The 14,603-nt window shown below is 53.3% G+C and overlaps 2 protein-coding genes across 2 annotated transcripts; one reads left to right on the top strand and one right to left on the bottom strand.

The window, feature by feature from the left end:
* Positions 1 to 1,670, top strand: LOC112888685 (E3 ubiquitin-protein ligase Os03g0188200-like). The gene has a single exon (XM_025955325.1). The coding sequence runs from the start codon at positions 90 to 92 to the stop codon at positions 1,422 to 1,424; it is 1,335 nt and encodes a 444-aa protein (XP_025811110.1). The 5' UTR covers positions 1 to 89; the 3' UTR covers positions 1,425 to 1,670.
* Positions 1,671 to 12,672: 11,002 nt separating this feature from the next.
* Positions 12,673 to 14,396, bottom strand: LOC112878947 (U-box domain-containing protein 27). Its single transcript, XM_025943225.1, has one exon. It carries the CDS (start codon positions 14,274 to 14,276, stop codon positions 12,948 to 12,950), a length of 1,329 nt encoding a protein of 442 aa, XP_025799010.1. The 5' UTR covers positions 14,277 to 14,396; the 3' UTR covers positions 12,673 to 12,947.
* Positions 14,397 to 14,603: the final 207 nt, after the last annotated feature.

The raw sequence follows: 14,603 nt of genomic DNA, 5'->3' as shown, positions 1-14,603 counted from the left end.
GGCCCCGATCCACGCCGCGTGCTGCGTGCGCACACAGGCGGCGGGACGTACTTAGTCATCAACTCAGCCCGCTGCCCCGCTCGAGGACGATGCCCTCCTCCGCGCCTCGCCGCGGCGCCGCCGGCCACGCGCTGCTCGCCGCGCTCCTCGCGTCCGTGCTCGTTCACGCGCGGGCGCAGGACGGCGGCGACGCTTCCGGCGGCCAGGATCAGGTCAGCACGGCCATGGTCGCGCTCCTCGCGGCCGTCATCGCGGTGTTCGTCTTCATCGCCTCCGCCACCATCTACCTCCGCCACTGCAGCGGCAGGGCGCCGCCGCCGTCGTCCGGCGACAGCCGCGCGGCCGTCCGCCTAGGCTCCTTCTTCGCCTCGCGGTCGTCGTGGTCGTGGTGGCAGCCGCGGCGGCGCGCCTCGAGCGGGCTCGACGCCGAGGCCGTCGAGGCGTTCCCCACCATGACGTACGCCGAGGCCAAGGCGCTGCGCGTCGGGAAGGGCGGTGGCGGCGGCGGTGCGCTCGAGTGCGCGGTGTGCCTCAGCGAGTTCGAGGACGGGGAGCGGCTCCGGCTGCTGCTGCCCAGGTGCAGCCACGCCTTCCACCCGGACTGCATTGGCGAGTGGCTCGCCGGCCACGTCACCTGCCCCGTCTGCCGCTGCAACCTCGAACCTAGTCATCACAAGGATGCCACCAGCAGCGACGAGGAGCCGACGGGTAGTTTCCCGCCGATTCCGATAGCGAGCAGCATCTCCAGCGACACGGCGGTCGCGTGGCAGCACGCTGGCCCGCTGCCGGTGGCCGTGGTGATCGACGTGGCCACGGAGGAGGAGGAGGAAGAGGAGGAGCGGAGGCAGGAGGCGCTGGAGCTGCACCGGATCGGGACCCAGCAGCGAGCCATGCGGTCGCGGCCTGGGAGCGGGCCGGCGGCGACGACGGCGCCGCAGCTCGCGCGGTGGCACCACTCCACGGGCGGCCGGTCCCTTGCCGCGCGGCTCGACCGCGACCTGGAGCGGTTCACGCTGCGTCTGCCGGAGCACGTGCGCAGGGAGATCGTCGCCGCGGCGGCCGAGCGCAGCCTGCAGCTGCGCCGCGGGCGAGGAGCCGCGGGAGGAGGAGGAAGCGGCGGCCGCAGCGCGCCCCTCGTCGGGCTCGGGCGGCTGGGTGGGTGGCAGTCGCTCCTCGGGACGGTGTTCTCCGGGAGTCTGTCCTTCTTTTCGGCGCCGAGGGTGACGGCGAGCTGCTCCGGCGGCGGAGAGGCGCCGTCCTCGTCGTCGTACACGAGGCTGAGAGGGAAGCGCGTGGTCGCCGTGGATGCCGACGACGACGTTCGTGCTACGGGGAGGAGCAGCACCGGCCCTGACAGCACTGGAGATGGAGGCGGCGGGTCCGGTGAAAAAGCGACCAGCGAGCGCGAGGTGGCGGCGGGGTAGCGGACGTGGGGAACAGGATTTGAACGTAGTAGAAAGTAGAAACTTGAAAGGAATGGACTGTCCATGAGGACGTGTGGGATGGCGGTTACGCTGCCGGTTCGGACGTAGGCTGGGAACAGAGAGGATTTTGAGCCAGGCAGCAGGTAGCTAGAGATTACTTGAACATAGTTGAATTTTTCTTTAATTTGTAGCCCGATCCGTTCTGTTGATGTATGCAGCAGAATTTCTCCTGCGTTTTCCTGGAGAGCTAGGACTCTGCGAATTGATAATTCCGATCTCCCCTGCCGCCCGCACCATCCACTTCCCATCCCCGTTATCCTCTTCCTCTCCGCCGTTCCCGGCACCTCATGCTCCTCGCCCCCAACGGCGACCCTGTCCCCTTGCGGTCCTCCATCACCTATCCAGATTCCAGAGACGCCCCCTGATCACCGTCCATCACCACTGTCACGCCCCAAAATTTCTATTTTGGGATGTGAATAAATAACATTAAATAAAATAACTGTTTTTATTATTTTTCTAAAATTGATCCGTCGTTTAATTAGCTTGTTATCAATTTAGATAGAAAAAAAATTTTGTTTTCTAAAATTTTAAATCAATCTGCCGTGGGATGTTGCATCATACCGACTGCATAATATTTTTGATAAAAAATAAATTTAAATTTATTTTAAATACGATTAGATTTTAGTTCCAGCCAAATCCAATTCTCAAGCTCTTAATAAATTCCTAAACCTCTCTTATCCCAAATCTTATTTTAATTCAGATACAATCCACCTTTTCTTTTTCTTCTTTCCCATTCTTATCTTTTTGGCCAATCCAATGTTCTTTTTTTTTCCTTCCACGTAAAAAAAACAGTCCGGGAAAGCAACCACATCCTGCACATTGAGCAAAATGGAATTAGCACTTGCTCCCCCATCAATTTCCACCATCAAATGTAGGAACGGCTGCCCTAGTGGCATTAACATGTGCTCCACCATCAGCTGCGTTAACTCCAGATGGCCTCTCAGCTCCCTCACTGCAAGTATAAAAGGCCAGTACATGGAACCTTTCTGCCGTGCCTCACCCTTCTCAAACTCAATCTCTCTTATGCATGTTTTGCTTGTTCCAGAAACTCTCTCTTAGCGTTTATCTCAGTACTAGGATGGTAAACAAATCTACATCCGACAGCACCCGACCTCATCGTCTCTTGTTGTCCAGTGCTTGAGCCGCGCCGCCACCGCCCTACATGATGCCCAAAGTGAGTTCATCGCAGCATCGACATTCTTCCTTTTAGTAGGCTTTTCATAAACGGTTTTATATGAATGGGTACTGCTTTTATTTATTGTATGTTTGACTCGTTGAAAGTGCATTTAGCCCCCTAAGTGGATTTTAGTACTGATGACATACAAAATTAAGAAGCTAATGAAATTATCGAGTTATGGACAGGTTAAATTTTAATGAAATGAAAAAGAGGAAGAAAAGACGCCAAATTTGCTTAAAGGATGGTGTTGGGCTTAAAAGAAGATCTTTTAATATTTTCTATTTTGAATTTGAGTATAGGAAATACCGCACTATTAAGAGAGATGCGAATGAATAGTATGAAGGTGTCAAAGTGCTTATTTGAGATGATAACTATCAAAGAGTGACACAGAATTATACACTTGTGCATCTAGTTTTCTGACTGTTTCAGTGTGCGCTACAAGTTCCGACTAGAGAGTTCCCGGTAACTTCTGACAGAGGGGGTCCTCGGCCAGCTGATTTTAGTTAGGTCGGAAGTTCCGACTCTGTGTCGGAAGTTCTGACACCTATCGGAAGGACTTCCGACAGGGGTTCTCGGCCTTCTAATTTTATCTGGGTTGGAAGTTCCGACCCTATGTCGGAAGTTCCGACGATCACTTATTCTGCACACCAACGGCTAGTTTTCTAGCGCTCGGCTATTATACCCCCTCAGCCTCTCCTTCATTTGCTGCTGATCTAACCTGAGACAAACAACTCCAAAAGCATTTACTACTCCTCCCTAATCCTTCCAAGAGCTAATCTTTTAGTTGATTTGAGCTAGAGCTTGGGTGAGAGCAAGATTGAAGTGTAAGATTTAACCATTTGAGTGTGGGGGCAGTCAAGTTCATCCCAAGAGCACTTGAAACATCCCCATCCATCGATCCACGTTTGTTACTCTTGAAGCTTGCTTCTAGACTGTTTGGTGTCGCCCAGTTGAGCGTCCTCTCGTGTGTGTGCGCGTCTCGAGAAGTTTCTATTACCCATTTTTTGTGGATTTCATAGTAAGTGACTCAATCCTCATTTGCGGTTGATTGAGTGAGATAAAGGGTTAATGAAAGACCTGGCTCTTTGCGAGCTCCTCAACGAAGACATAGCTTCCTTAGTGGGAGTAAACTTCGTAAACAAATCTCTTGTGTCATGTGCTTATTGTATTTATTTAGCTCTTGTTCACCTAGAGTTTGTTTTGTGCTGATCTACGTACTCAAGTTATTGTGCTTACAAAATTCACTTGCAGAAGTATCCTAGTATCATTGCTCAACCTTTTATTCAGTCAGGTTCTGCAGTTTCAAATTTATTTTTAAATTTCGTATAAGAAATTTCCTTTTGTCGGAAGTTCCGGTCCAGTGTCGGAAGTTCCGATCCATCGTAACTTTCTACACAGTGGCGGAAGTTCCGACAGATTTAATTATTACGAAGAATTTTTAGGTTTTTTAGATACACCTATTCACACCCCCTTTTGTAGGCATCACCAAGATCTTTTCACTTATCCGGTTGTGATGGATGTGTTATTGAGATGAGAAGACGAACAATACAAGGAGCAAGAGTTTGGATCAACACCAAGCTAAGGGCAAGTATCCTTGATCATATCCTAGCACCTACTTCATTTATTTTATTTAGAATAGTTAGGCCATTAGCTACATGCTGAGTCTAATATGAATCCCGTGTTAGGTTTACTAGAATTTCCTTTACCATTCCTTGAAGCCTTGATTGGTTTGGTAGTATCATGCTTAGCTTTGCAGTCTTGGTTGGGTTGGGTTAAAAATATAATCTTAGTAATTCTGGTGATAAAATGTGAGGTGGTTGGAAACCTCATGATGACGTTGGGATGAGAAATCTGAGCAGGACGAAAAGAGTGGCATGATGATTTGATGGATTTATTTGGTGTTTCTGGGTTCGTGCTGGATTCTTGCCTCGGATTCTAAGGATCGGTTCGTAGACAAGTAACCAGGCTTAACCACGCTACCACGAGGTCTATATGGCTCCGGACCTAGCTAATTAATTAGTTTCCTATTCCTGATGCATGGTGGTGATTTGTGTGGCTCAAGAGGGGGCCGCTGCAGTGGTGATGTTATCACACTGGTAGAGGTGAAACCTTAGTGCTTGCTGAAGGAATGAGAGTACTAGCTTTGTAAAGGCCTTGTAGTGTAACCCTAACTGATCACCTCGGAAGTGTGAAGCGTAATGGGAAGCACGACTCGTGGGTAACGATGTGCAACATCTGCAGAGTGAAAACTGATATATCAACCGTGCTCACGGTCAAGAGCGGTCTGGACTTCTTCCTGATTAGTGGTGCTCAAGGTGGTTGGATGGCTTGCTGGTGGTTTTGCTCGGATGGATCTCCGAGGACTCAGATGGATCTTTGAGGGTTGGTTCTAGTTGAGCTAGTGGTTTCTTTAGTGGTTTCATATATAATAAATCGATGCTAAGGATCTAGAATAATTATTAGGATATTTTGCTTAAGTGCGTCTCAAATCTAAAAAACCCTCGTATTTAATCCTCATGTCATAATTTTTCCACGTTTGTGGAGTACAATTCGTTGTACTCACCCCTCCTTTGTCCCCCTGCTATGCCCCACGGAGATGACGCAAAGTTCACCAAAGACGAATGCTTCGGTCTAAAAGAATCTAAGCCAGTGTAGCCTCGGTCGGCTGTCCGTAGAGATGGAGTCCCGTTCTGCTGAAGACTTTGTGTGTGTGTGTGTGTGTATATATATAATTTTGTTTCAGACTTTCAGGTCATTTTGTAATGATGTTTATCGTTAGGTGATAATATTGTCTCTTTAATAAACTTTTTTTTGTCACGTAGAGCACAATACGATTCTACCTTTCGTTTCATTAGAAAAAATCTAGGACAAAAGGATTCGAACCTCCGAGTAAGGGGATCAAAACCCACTGCCTTACCACTTGGGCACGCCCCATGATATTCACACTTGTAAATGTCACATATATGAATAAACAGATCCTGGCATATATGTGACGTGCATTCGATTTTATTTATAAAATCGGGTGTGACAACCACCAAAAGGCCAGCCTCCGTCCCTGTATGTAGCCACAAGTTTCTTTCTCTCTCTCTTTTTGAGAAAAAAGTTTCTTTTTCTTCCCACAGATCCTCTCGAACCCTAACTTGGAGTTGGCTATGCTCGTACCGCATCACGACAAAGGGTGCGTTCGAGCGGTGGCGGAGGATGAAATAAAATTAAGGTATGGCGAAGTTGGTAGTGTAAACAACAAAAGTAAGTTTGGAAACTACCTTAGGTTCTACACATTGCAAAGTAAGATTCATGTAAATAATTTGTTAATTATAAAAGACATGATTTCTGCTCTTGCCGTTTCCCTTACTCGATTGATCCATATTTTACTAATTACTTTCACCAAATCACCGTGTTTGCTAAATTAAACAACCAATTATCAATGAACGAATAAACGCTTGAACAACTAAGCACAAGCGCACAACGCAGTAGGTTACTTGGCTGCTCGGAGTCGAAGTATCATGCATTCATGTGTCCCTGATGAGCCCTTGCCCAGCATCATCGCTAGCTAGACAGTTCTACATTCTACTTACTACTTCCATGGAGGGCGACGGGTCGAGTCTGTGTCTCACGGAGCAGACGTGTGCATAGTGGTGCCTGGTGTCAGTCTAGCGTTAGTGGAAGAAGATGGATGGGCTGGAAGCTTGTTATTGGCTAGCCTCACAGGTCTCAGCTAACAGTTCGCTATCTCATCTTCAATTTTTCCTCGTATCCGGTCTGGCCTCTTCGTCAGCGAGGACAGAACACGGAGCCAGACGGAGGACGGGCAGCTAGCGATTCCCAGGGGTTACTCCGGTCGCGGAGGAATCAAGGTATGGCGAGCGCTATACCTTACCATACCGGGTCCTCCGCCCTTGCGCTCGAGCATGCTGAACAGAAAATCTGATAAGTTTGCCTTGTTCTAAATAGAGTTTATGCCTCATGGAGTGAACAAATTCACACGCGCTGCACCACGCACAGAACGCGGTGTGCATTCGATCAAAGTAAACTCCCAAATGTTGCTACCAGTTCCGTTTGCATTTTTTTGGTGTGTTTGGTAGACCTTTCCAACCTATTTTGCTTTTGCAAAAGCCAAAAGCCAACCAAAGAACTTAAAAGTCCTAGATGCTTTTGCCTAAAAGCAGCTTTCACTAATGTACAAATGTAAAAACGGCTCTCCCACTACTTTTAGTGGCTTTCAGGGAAAAAAAATTACCCATCTGTCACTAGTTATGAAAAACAGTTCGCTCTTCTATTCTGTCCAACCCCCTGACTCCCACCCGTCCGACCCCTCCCGTCCGCTCGTCGCCTCCCACCCGCGGCTAGGTTGGGCCGCCACCCCCCTAGTGCCGGTCCGCCGGCCGGCCGCCGCTCCAGCCCGGCCGCCGTCCCTGCACCGTCGTTCCAGTCCGCCCGCCGGCCACCTCCAAGCCGGACGGCCTCGGGTTGATGCCCCAGTGCCGCATCCAGGGTGACCGCCGCCCCTAACTGCTTCTAGCCTGGCCGCCTCCAGCCCGGCCGCCCCGCCTGCGCCACCTCTACCCCGCCTACCGCCCGTGCGCTGCTTCCCTTCAGCCCGCCGGCCTCCATCCCAATCCACCCGCCGGCCGCCTCGGATTCATCCCACCGGCGGTGCACTGCATGTAGTCTTTTCTCTTCTGTATTTTTCCCTGTATCCAAAATTGTTGCTCTGTCCATTGGAGAATAGGAGAGAAAGTTTGATTGAAGAATGTATGATTGTTTGGTGAATTGGAGGATGTGTGATTAGTACTTGTTGCATGCAAATTGATTGGAAATTTTTTGTTTGGCTCAAGAATAGGTGACAAGACAGATTGGGATGATATTTTTTTAGTATTTGTATGATGCATGCAAAGAAGAGATAGAAGTTGGAAATAGGCCGTTGGAAATTTTCACTACTACCCGTTGGAAGAATCTTGTATTCAAATTTGTAGAAAAATCTGGTGATAAACGTAAAAAAATAATTGAAGAACAAGATAGATGCTTTGAAAAGGGATTATACATTTTTTTGGAATTCAAAAATCTTGCCACTGGGCTTGGATGGGATGAGGCTAAACAAAATATGGACTGCTCGGATGAATGGTGGGATGAACACCTTGCTGTAAGTGGAATAATCTGATTTTGATATTTTTTCACTGATATTTATTATATAATGTGCCTTGATAATTTTATTTTTATTTAATTTTAGAGGTGCAACAATAAAGAGAAAGCAATCAAATGCCTTCATTCGAAGTTCCAAAAATAAGACGTGATAGCAATTTGCGTGATAAGGAGTTTGAGAGATGCGACGATGATGAGCAAAACTTGGTACCGTCTACACGTGGCACGGTACAAACACAAGGAGATGGGAGTGAAGATGTGGAGAATGAGGATACCATGAATACCATTCGTAACAAGATTGCTGATGATTTGGTTAGTGCGAGAGGAGTATAGTTATGTTAAGATATATTATAATTGTATGAGCCGTTTAGCTTGTTTAATTGTTATAGTTCTATTTATATGGACCATATGAATAAAAAATTTAGAAAATTTAATATTTTCCTTTCCAAAAAATATATTTACATGTGAAATAGTGACATATTAGGTTTGTACGAGTATTTTGTATATAGACAGTTCCATAAATTTGTAAAGGTATTACATGTATTTTACCCACAGCACACAGTTTCCACATCTCACAGCTGCTTGTTTTCTATTTTTTTCCATAGCAGCTTTTGCATAGTAACTTTTTCACAGCCCAACCGAATACACCCTCAGACTCTACGGTCTACGGATGCCTTCGGGCAGGCTTCGACCTGATTTTTACGTGCACGCAGGGCAGGAAAACGGCCGGGGACCACCAACAATAAGTCACGCACCAAAGACTCGGGCATGCACGGGCTCTAGACGGAAACAGATCGAAGGGCAGAAACGCAGCGCCGCGCCAACGCGCGAGCTGGTCAAGTGCGTCAAGCTGTTTGAAAGTTTGAAACAACACCGTGTTATTACTTACTACAGCTAGCTGGTTACAGCATCGTGGCGTGGGTTCATGGTCGGCTGCTGAATGAATGAAAGAAACATGCATTTGCAGCTTGCATCTCTGGCCATCTTCTGCCGTTTCGAGAAGAACTGAAGAAGCTAATGGAGTCTGGGCGGGCGCCCGGGCCTTGAATCCGCCCATGTTAAGGAGTTCATCATTCTGTTGCGTACGTACTACCGTGAGAAGACCCGGCAAGTTCTCCGGGAAATGAATTCGGTTGGACCCTTCTCAGAGAACAGGAGAGAGCCGCACCAGAGACGAGAGGGAGCCTTAAAAATCGCGCACCCACGCAGGTGGCATTATCGCCGTAGAGAATGCAAATCTCGACGTACGGGGGTCGAGATCGATGGGCTCCGACCGGCGTGGCGAGCGTCTGACCAGGGGCAGCCTAAAGTCGCAGCATGCATGAGCTGAATAAGCAGACGTTCAGGTCGCGATAGTGCACGTCTCAGTAGTTGCCATTAGTGGTAGGAAACCCATCCTTTTACGGCGTTGACGCTTTGCGTGTACGCTGCCTAACTCAAAACTTCTCGCTTCGACTTGCAGCTCGCGCGCGCGCTCTCTCTCTCTCTCTCTCTCTCTCTCTCTCTCTCTCTCTCTCTACTCTGCAGCAGCAGTACGTGAGACCTTAACCTCGTCGTTCTATGTATAGAATTCCATAAGGCTCGAGGCCCGTGGGCCAGCCCACGGCCCGGTATTTTGGCCCAGCTCAAGTACGGCATGGCACGAGGTTAATCGGGCCCGTGTCGGCCCAGCCCGTGCCTCATGCCGTGCTTGGATCGAGACCTCAGCACGTGGGTCGGCCCGGCACAGCACGATTAGCGGCCTGAAATACCAACTCACTACATAAATTTTCTACATTCAGACCATGTATATATACTCATTCTTTCTCCAAACCCAACTCTCACCCTCCCAGTCCACCTCCAGGCTGGTGGGTGCCCCTCCTCCCTTTTCCAGCGATGATTTGGTCGGCGCCAGCCCTCCTCCCTTCCCCGCACGGTGGCGAGGCCGGCGGCCGGTCCTCCTCCCTTCACGCACGGTGGCGCAGCCGGGTCATGGCCGCTTCCCCTCCCCGCACAACGGCGCCCACCCTCCTCCCATCCCTGCGCGACGGCACGGCCGGCGCCCGGCCGCCTCACTTCCCCATGCCACCGGTCGATTCCCCCTCCCTGCAGGCGGCGCAGCGGTACAGAAGCGGTGGCACGACCGACGAGCCTTAACGGGTCCGTGCCGAACCGCCTGTTTGGCCATCTATAGTTCTATGCATATATGCGCAGACTTCAAATTTTTGGTACTTCCTTACTAGATTTTGTTCGTGACGTACGTACGCCCCCTCTTCAATTTGATCTGCCAACCTTAATCTGCTGAGGTCACGGCAAGCCGGCGTGCGTTCGGATCAGGCCGCCATATTCCATGGTTGGAACTCTATCAGATATCCCTAGACCCTGGTCGAGATCGGTTGCCATATTAACAAAGCATCGGTAAGTTGGCGAGCTCACTTTCTTTATATCTCGCAGTTTGAAACTTTTTTTTCTTTTGTGGGAGCAGTGTGAAACTTCGTATGACTTGAAGAGAAGGAAGGTGCACAAGACAAAGAAGGAAATTTAATTTTGTAAGGCGGCAAACGAAATGCGTTACCTTGAAGAGAGAAGGAAGGTCCACCAAACACAGCTAAATTAATCGTTATTAAGCTCTCGTTCCCCGGAGCATCAAATCGGGCCACACCACAGCGAGGAAGACGGAGGCCCAGGTGCGCCCGCCCCAGCGTGCGTTGCCGCTCGCCGGCCAGAGAGCAGGGCAGGACCAGGGCACCGCGATTCGATTCGGTCCGATCCGGGCGGCGGGCGGACAAACAGTGGGCAGTGGCCAATGCAAGCTGCGTTAGACCAACTCCAGCAGGATTACCCATCTCTTAACCCAAATTAGGGGAAAATCGCGTGGGACCCACCATTATCGGTACTGGGCCGAAGCCCCGTTCCCAGCGGTGTCTCGCTTCCGCCTCCCCATCCGGCTGGCGGCGCTGGCGGCGGTTGCTTCCCGCGCGCGGGCGGAAGAAGAAGGCTGGGCGGTCCGCGCACGATGGGGAGCGTGGGGGCAACGGCGGCGGCGTGGAGGGACGGGGATTGGACCTGCCGCGGCGGCGTAGCCTTCTCACACGCCTGGAGGAGCCGGCGCGGGGCGAGGTCGCGAGCACGTGGGAGGAGCCAGCGTCGTGCGAGCTCTGGAACCGGTGGGAAGTCGGCGGGGACGCCAGAGCAGAGCGGGACCCGCCTCCTCGCGCGGGTGGACGGGGACCCCTCGCAGCGGGATGGCGGGACGGCGGCGCTAGGTTAGGATGGCTTGACGACACGATGGCGGCGGCGCGGACCGGCTCGCTGGCTGCGACGTACGGCGTGACGGGAGGGCGGCTGCAGCGGCGTGAGGGGGAGCGAGGGGGAAGACGTCGAGGGGCAGGGCTTCAGGAGGGGGAGCGCTTCGGGCCGGAGCGAGAGGGAGGGCGGCGGATCGGAGCGAGGGGCGAGCGCATCGGACGGAGGGGGTGAGCGGATCGGAGCGAGGGGTGCGGGTGTCGCAGCCATCTTTTCCCCACCCTCCGTAATCGAAACTAATAAGAAGAAGGTGCGTGCTCGTTCTGCCTGGGGGGAGCTCGAGCGAGACACGAGGAAGACGAGAGAGAGGAGCGTACCAGGGAAGAGACGAGCGAGACCGTTGGCGAGCGGAGAGGACGGGGGAGAGAGAAAAGCTCGTAGAAAAGGGGGGCCGCAGGGGGATGCGGTTTTCGGGGGAGACGATGGGAGATCCGCTGGAGGAGAGAATAGTAGTAAATCTCCTATAATTTGGAATAAAGTGTTGGATGGGGGATCTGCTGGAGTTGGTCTTAGGGGTAGGGATCTCGCCTTCCCCTACCATCATCGTATCGCCTCTGGTCAAGTCGTCCCGGAATGAAGCCGTATCTATATCTCCTCGCACCGGCGATAAACAATCGGGCTACTCAATAACCGCAGAGATTGCAGTGCCGAACGGCACGGCATGCGTGGAGCACCAACCTTTGACCATGCAATTCGGAAACAAGGAAGCACCTCTGTTCGAAGGAAAAAAAATTGAAGGTAAAAGAGGCACTGCAGAAGAAGTTTCTTTCTTTCTTTCTTTTTTGGTGTTGAGATGAACAGTTGCAATTGGGGCAGTGAAAAGGAAAGTGGGGGAAGAGGAGGCGCGCCGCACGCGTGATCTATCCCGCCGCGCGAGTTGGGCGACCTGCCACGCTTGGTCCGCCGCTTTTCTCTCAACACTTTTGTTTGGTGCTCGGCAGCTGGATCATCGCCCTCTTTTATCAAACGGAGTACTCATACTCACTCATGCATGCTAATGCTAATGCTATAGCAGTGCCCTTTTAGGTTCACATTCACATTCAGTAGGGCTGCTCGCCACCAAATTGGCTAGGCTACCAACCTACGTTGAGAAAGGATTCTCCAATCTCTGAAACAGCCTCCTGCCTCGCCATTTCTGTACCGCGGCAGGTTCAGCACATCCTGCCTTTGCCTGTAGCATCCATGGCGAAGTTGACCTGCCCTTGGGGTGGGGCTCGTCTCGTCGAGCACTGATGATTGGGATCGGCGATCATTACGAGTCAGATACGATGCTCCCCTCCCGGCAGATCTCATATGCCATGTGCCATGCTGGACTGATATTCTTTCTTATCCTAACCACTGGTTAGTAGTAGTCGGAGTGAACATGCCTCAAGAACCACGCACCGTGTGCAGTGTCTTTGTTTCCCCATTGTTTGACTCATACTAGGAGCAGTTGCTTTCAGACGACGGCTATGGGATGCGACTGGACGTGATGCATGCAGTGGCATAAACAAGTAGTACAAAATCATGGGTTCCTTGCCGACCCGGTGATCATGCGGATTTTGTTTGACCGCGATTCGGATGAGCGTTTGAGCAACCAAGTGATTTGGCCAACGGCAAACAAGAACCGGGTTGATTCGAACCATGGAGCTGAATTTTTCTCATCCTTAATTCCTTCTTTTTCTACCAAAATTCTCTACCCATGTACAGGTTTGTCTTCCTCCCCGAGAACCAATTTCTTTTCTCCTCTATCAACTTCCACCCAACCAAGAATGCAAATCGGAAAAAAGAAGAAGAAGAAACAGAGGAATTTCCGCTGCTCCATCCGCCCACCGCCCACCCGTGGCATGCATCATCCGCTTCGCGTGGTCGCCGTCCGGTCAGAACGGCATGATGTGGCTGGTCTTGGAGTCATACCCGCCGAGGCAGCTCTTGCCGTTCACCTTGAAGATCTTGAGCAGCTCCGACGCCATCTGCCGCGCCGCCGCCGAGCACCCGCTCTGCATCAGCAGCAGCAGCCGCGCCAGCCCGCCCTCGCAGCCCGCCGCCGCCGCCACCGCGCGCCGGTCCCGGTACCGGTGGCACACCGCCCACAGCACCGACACGGCCGCCTCCGCGCCGCCCATCCCGCCCTTCATCATCCGCGACACCACCGCCGGGACGGCGGTCTCCGCAGACTCGCAGATCGCGGCGCGGCCCTCGGCGCACCCCACCGCGGCCTCCAGGACGCGGAGCGCCTGGGCAGGGCACCCGGCGTCGGCGGACAGGACGCGCACGGCCGCCGGCACGGCGCCCAGCCGGACCATCTCGGCGCGGGCGCGCCGCGTCGCCGCGATGGCCGCCAGGCACGAGAGCCCCGCCGCCACGGCGCCCCTGTCCAGGCCGCCCTTCTCGTCCGCGGGGCCGATGAGGCGGACCAGCTCCGCGACCAGCGGCTCGGACTCGGCCACCGCCGCGCGCGCCGCCGCATTGCGGAGCAGCGACTCCACCAGCCGCGCCGCGTCGACGCGGGCCTCCAGCGCGCTCCCGCCCCGCAGCACGCGCGCCAGGGACGCGGCCGTGGACCGCGCGTCGGCCGCGAGCGCCGCGGCCACGCGCCGCTTGTTCTCCTCCTCGATGCAGTCGGACGCCGCGATCGCGGCCAGCACGCGCACGGCGGCCTCCGCGGCCTCGAGGCCCTCCTCCTTCTCCGCCCGCCGGAGCACGGACGCCACGGTCTCCGCGGCGCCGGCCGCCCTCGCGAACGCGTTCTTGTCGAACTCGTCCACGTCGTCGTCGTTTAGGAAAGCCGCAAGCTTCCGGAGCGGGGGGCAGGGGTCGGCGCCAGGCGCGGCGACCCGGCGAAGAAGCTCAGCCGCCGCGGCGGCCGGCGTGGGCCCAACTGCGGACGGCGCGGGCGGGGACGACGATGAGGAGGAGGAGGGAGAGGGGGGCGCGGCAGTGGACGCCCAGAGCGCGATGAGGCGGCGCAGGGTGAGGTTGGGGACGAGGTCCGTGGAGGGTAGCGGGAGCATGGTGGCCGGGCAGGTGGTGTTCCCGGAGTCGAGCCAGCGCTGGATGGAGGCGCGCTCGTAGGTGACCCCCGTGCAGAGGCTCACCGGCGACCGCATGACGTCCAGCGAGATGGGGCACCGGAAGAGGCTGGGCACCTTCACCTCCAGGCCCTGGTACTCGGCCGACAGCCGTCCGCTCATTTCCCGCCTTCCCATGGACCGATCGATGTTCGTTGATCTGATGGGCTTCCTTGCCTTGGTGCTTGTCCGCGATGGCGTTGGAGGCAGAGAGAAGTGGAGGCGAGGGAATGGAGAAGAAAGGGAGAGCGTTGAGGAAAGCAGGGGAAGGGGGAGTCTGGTATTATAGGCAGCGCTGGTCTTTTCGCTTTACACCCTGGGTTAATGCTTTGCTTGCAAAATGGCCCCCGATGGGACTTTCCTCTCCTAGCCTGCTCGCTACCCGTTTGCCTATTTGAAAGTCAGCGAAATAAGTTGCGCTGGAAATGACTTGCACAGTACAGTTCATCAGTGTTGAAAAAAATT

This window comes from Panicum hallii, chromosome 1, assembly GCF_002211085.1.
Source record: "Panicum hallii strain FIL2 chromosome 1, PHallii_v3.1, whole genome shotgun sequence".
NCBI classification, from domain to species: Eukaryota; Viridiplantae; Streptophyta; class Magnoliopsida; order Poales; family Poaceae; genus Panicum; species Panicum hallii.
This window is presented reverse-complemented; position numbering and strand designations above follow the sequence as displayed.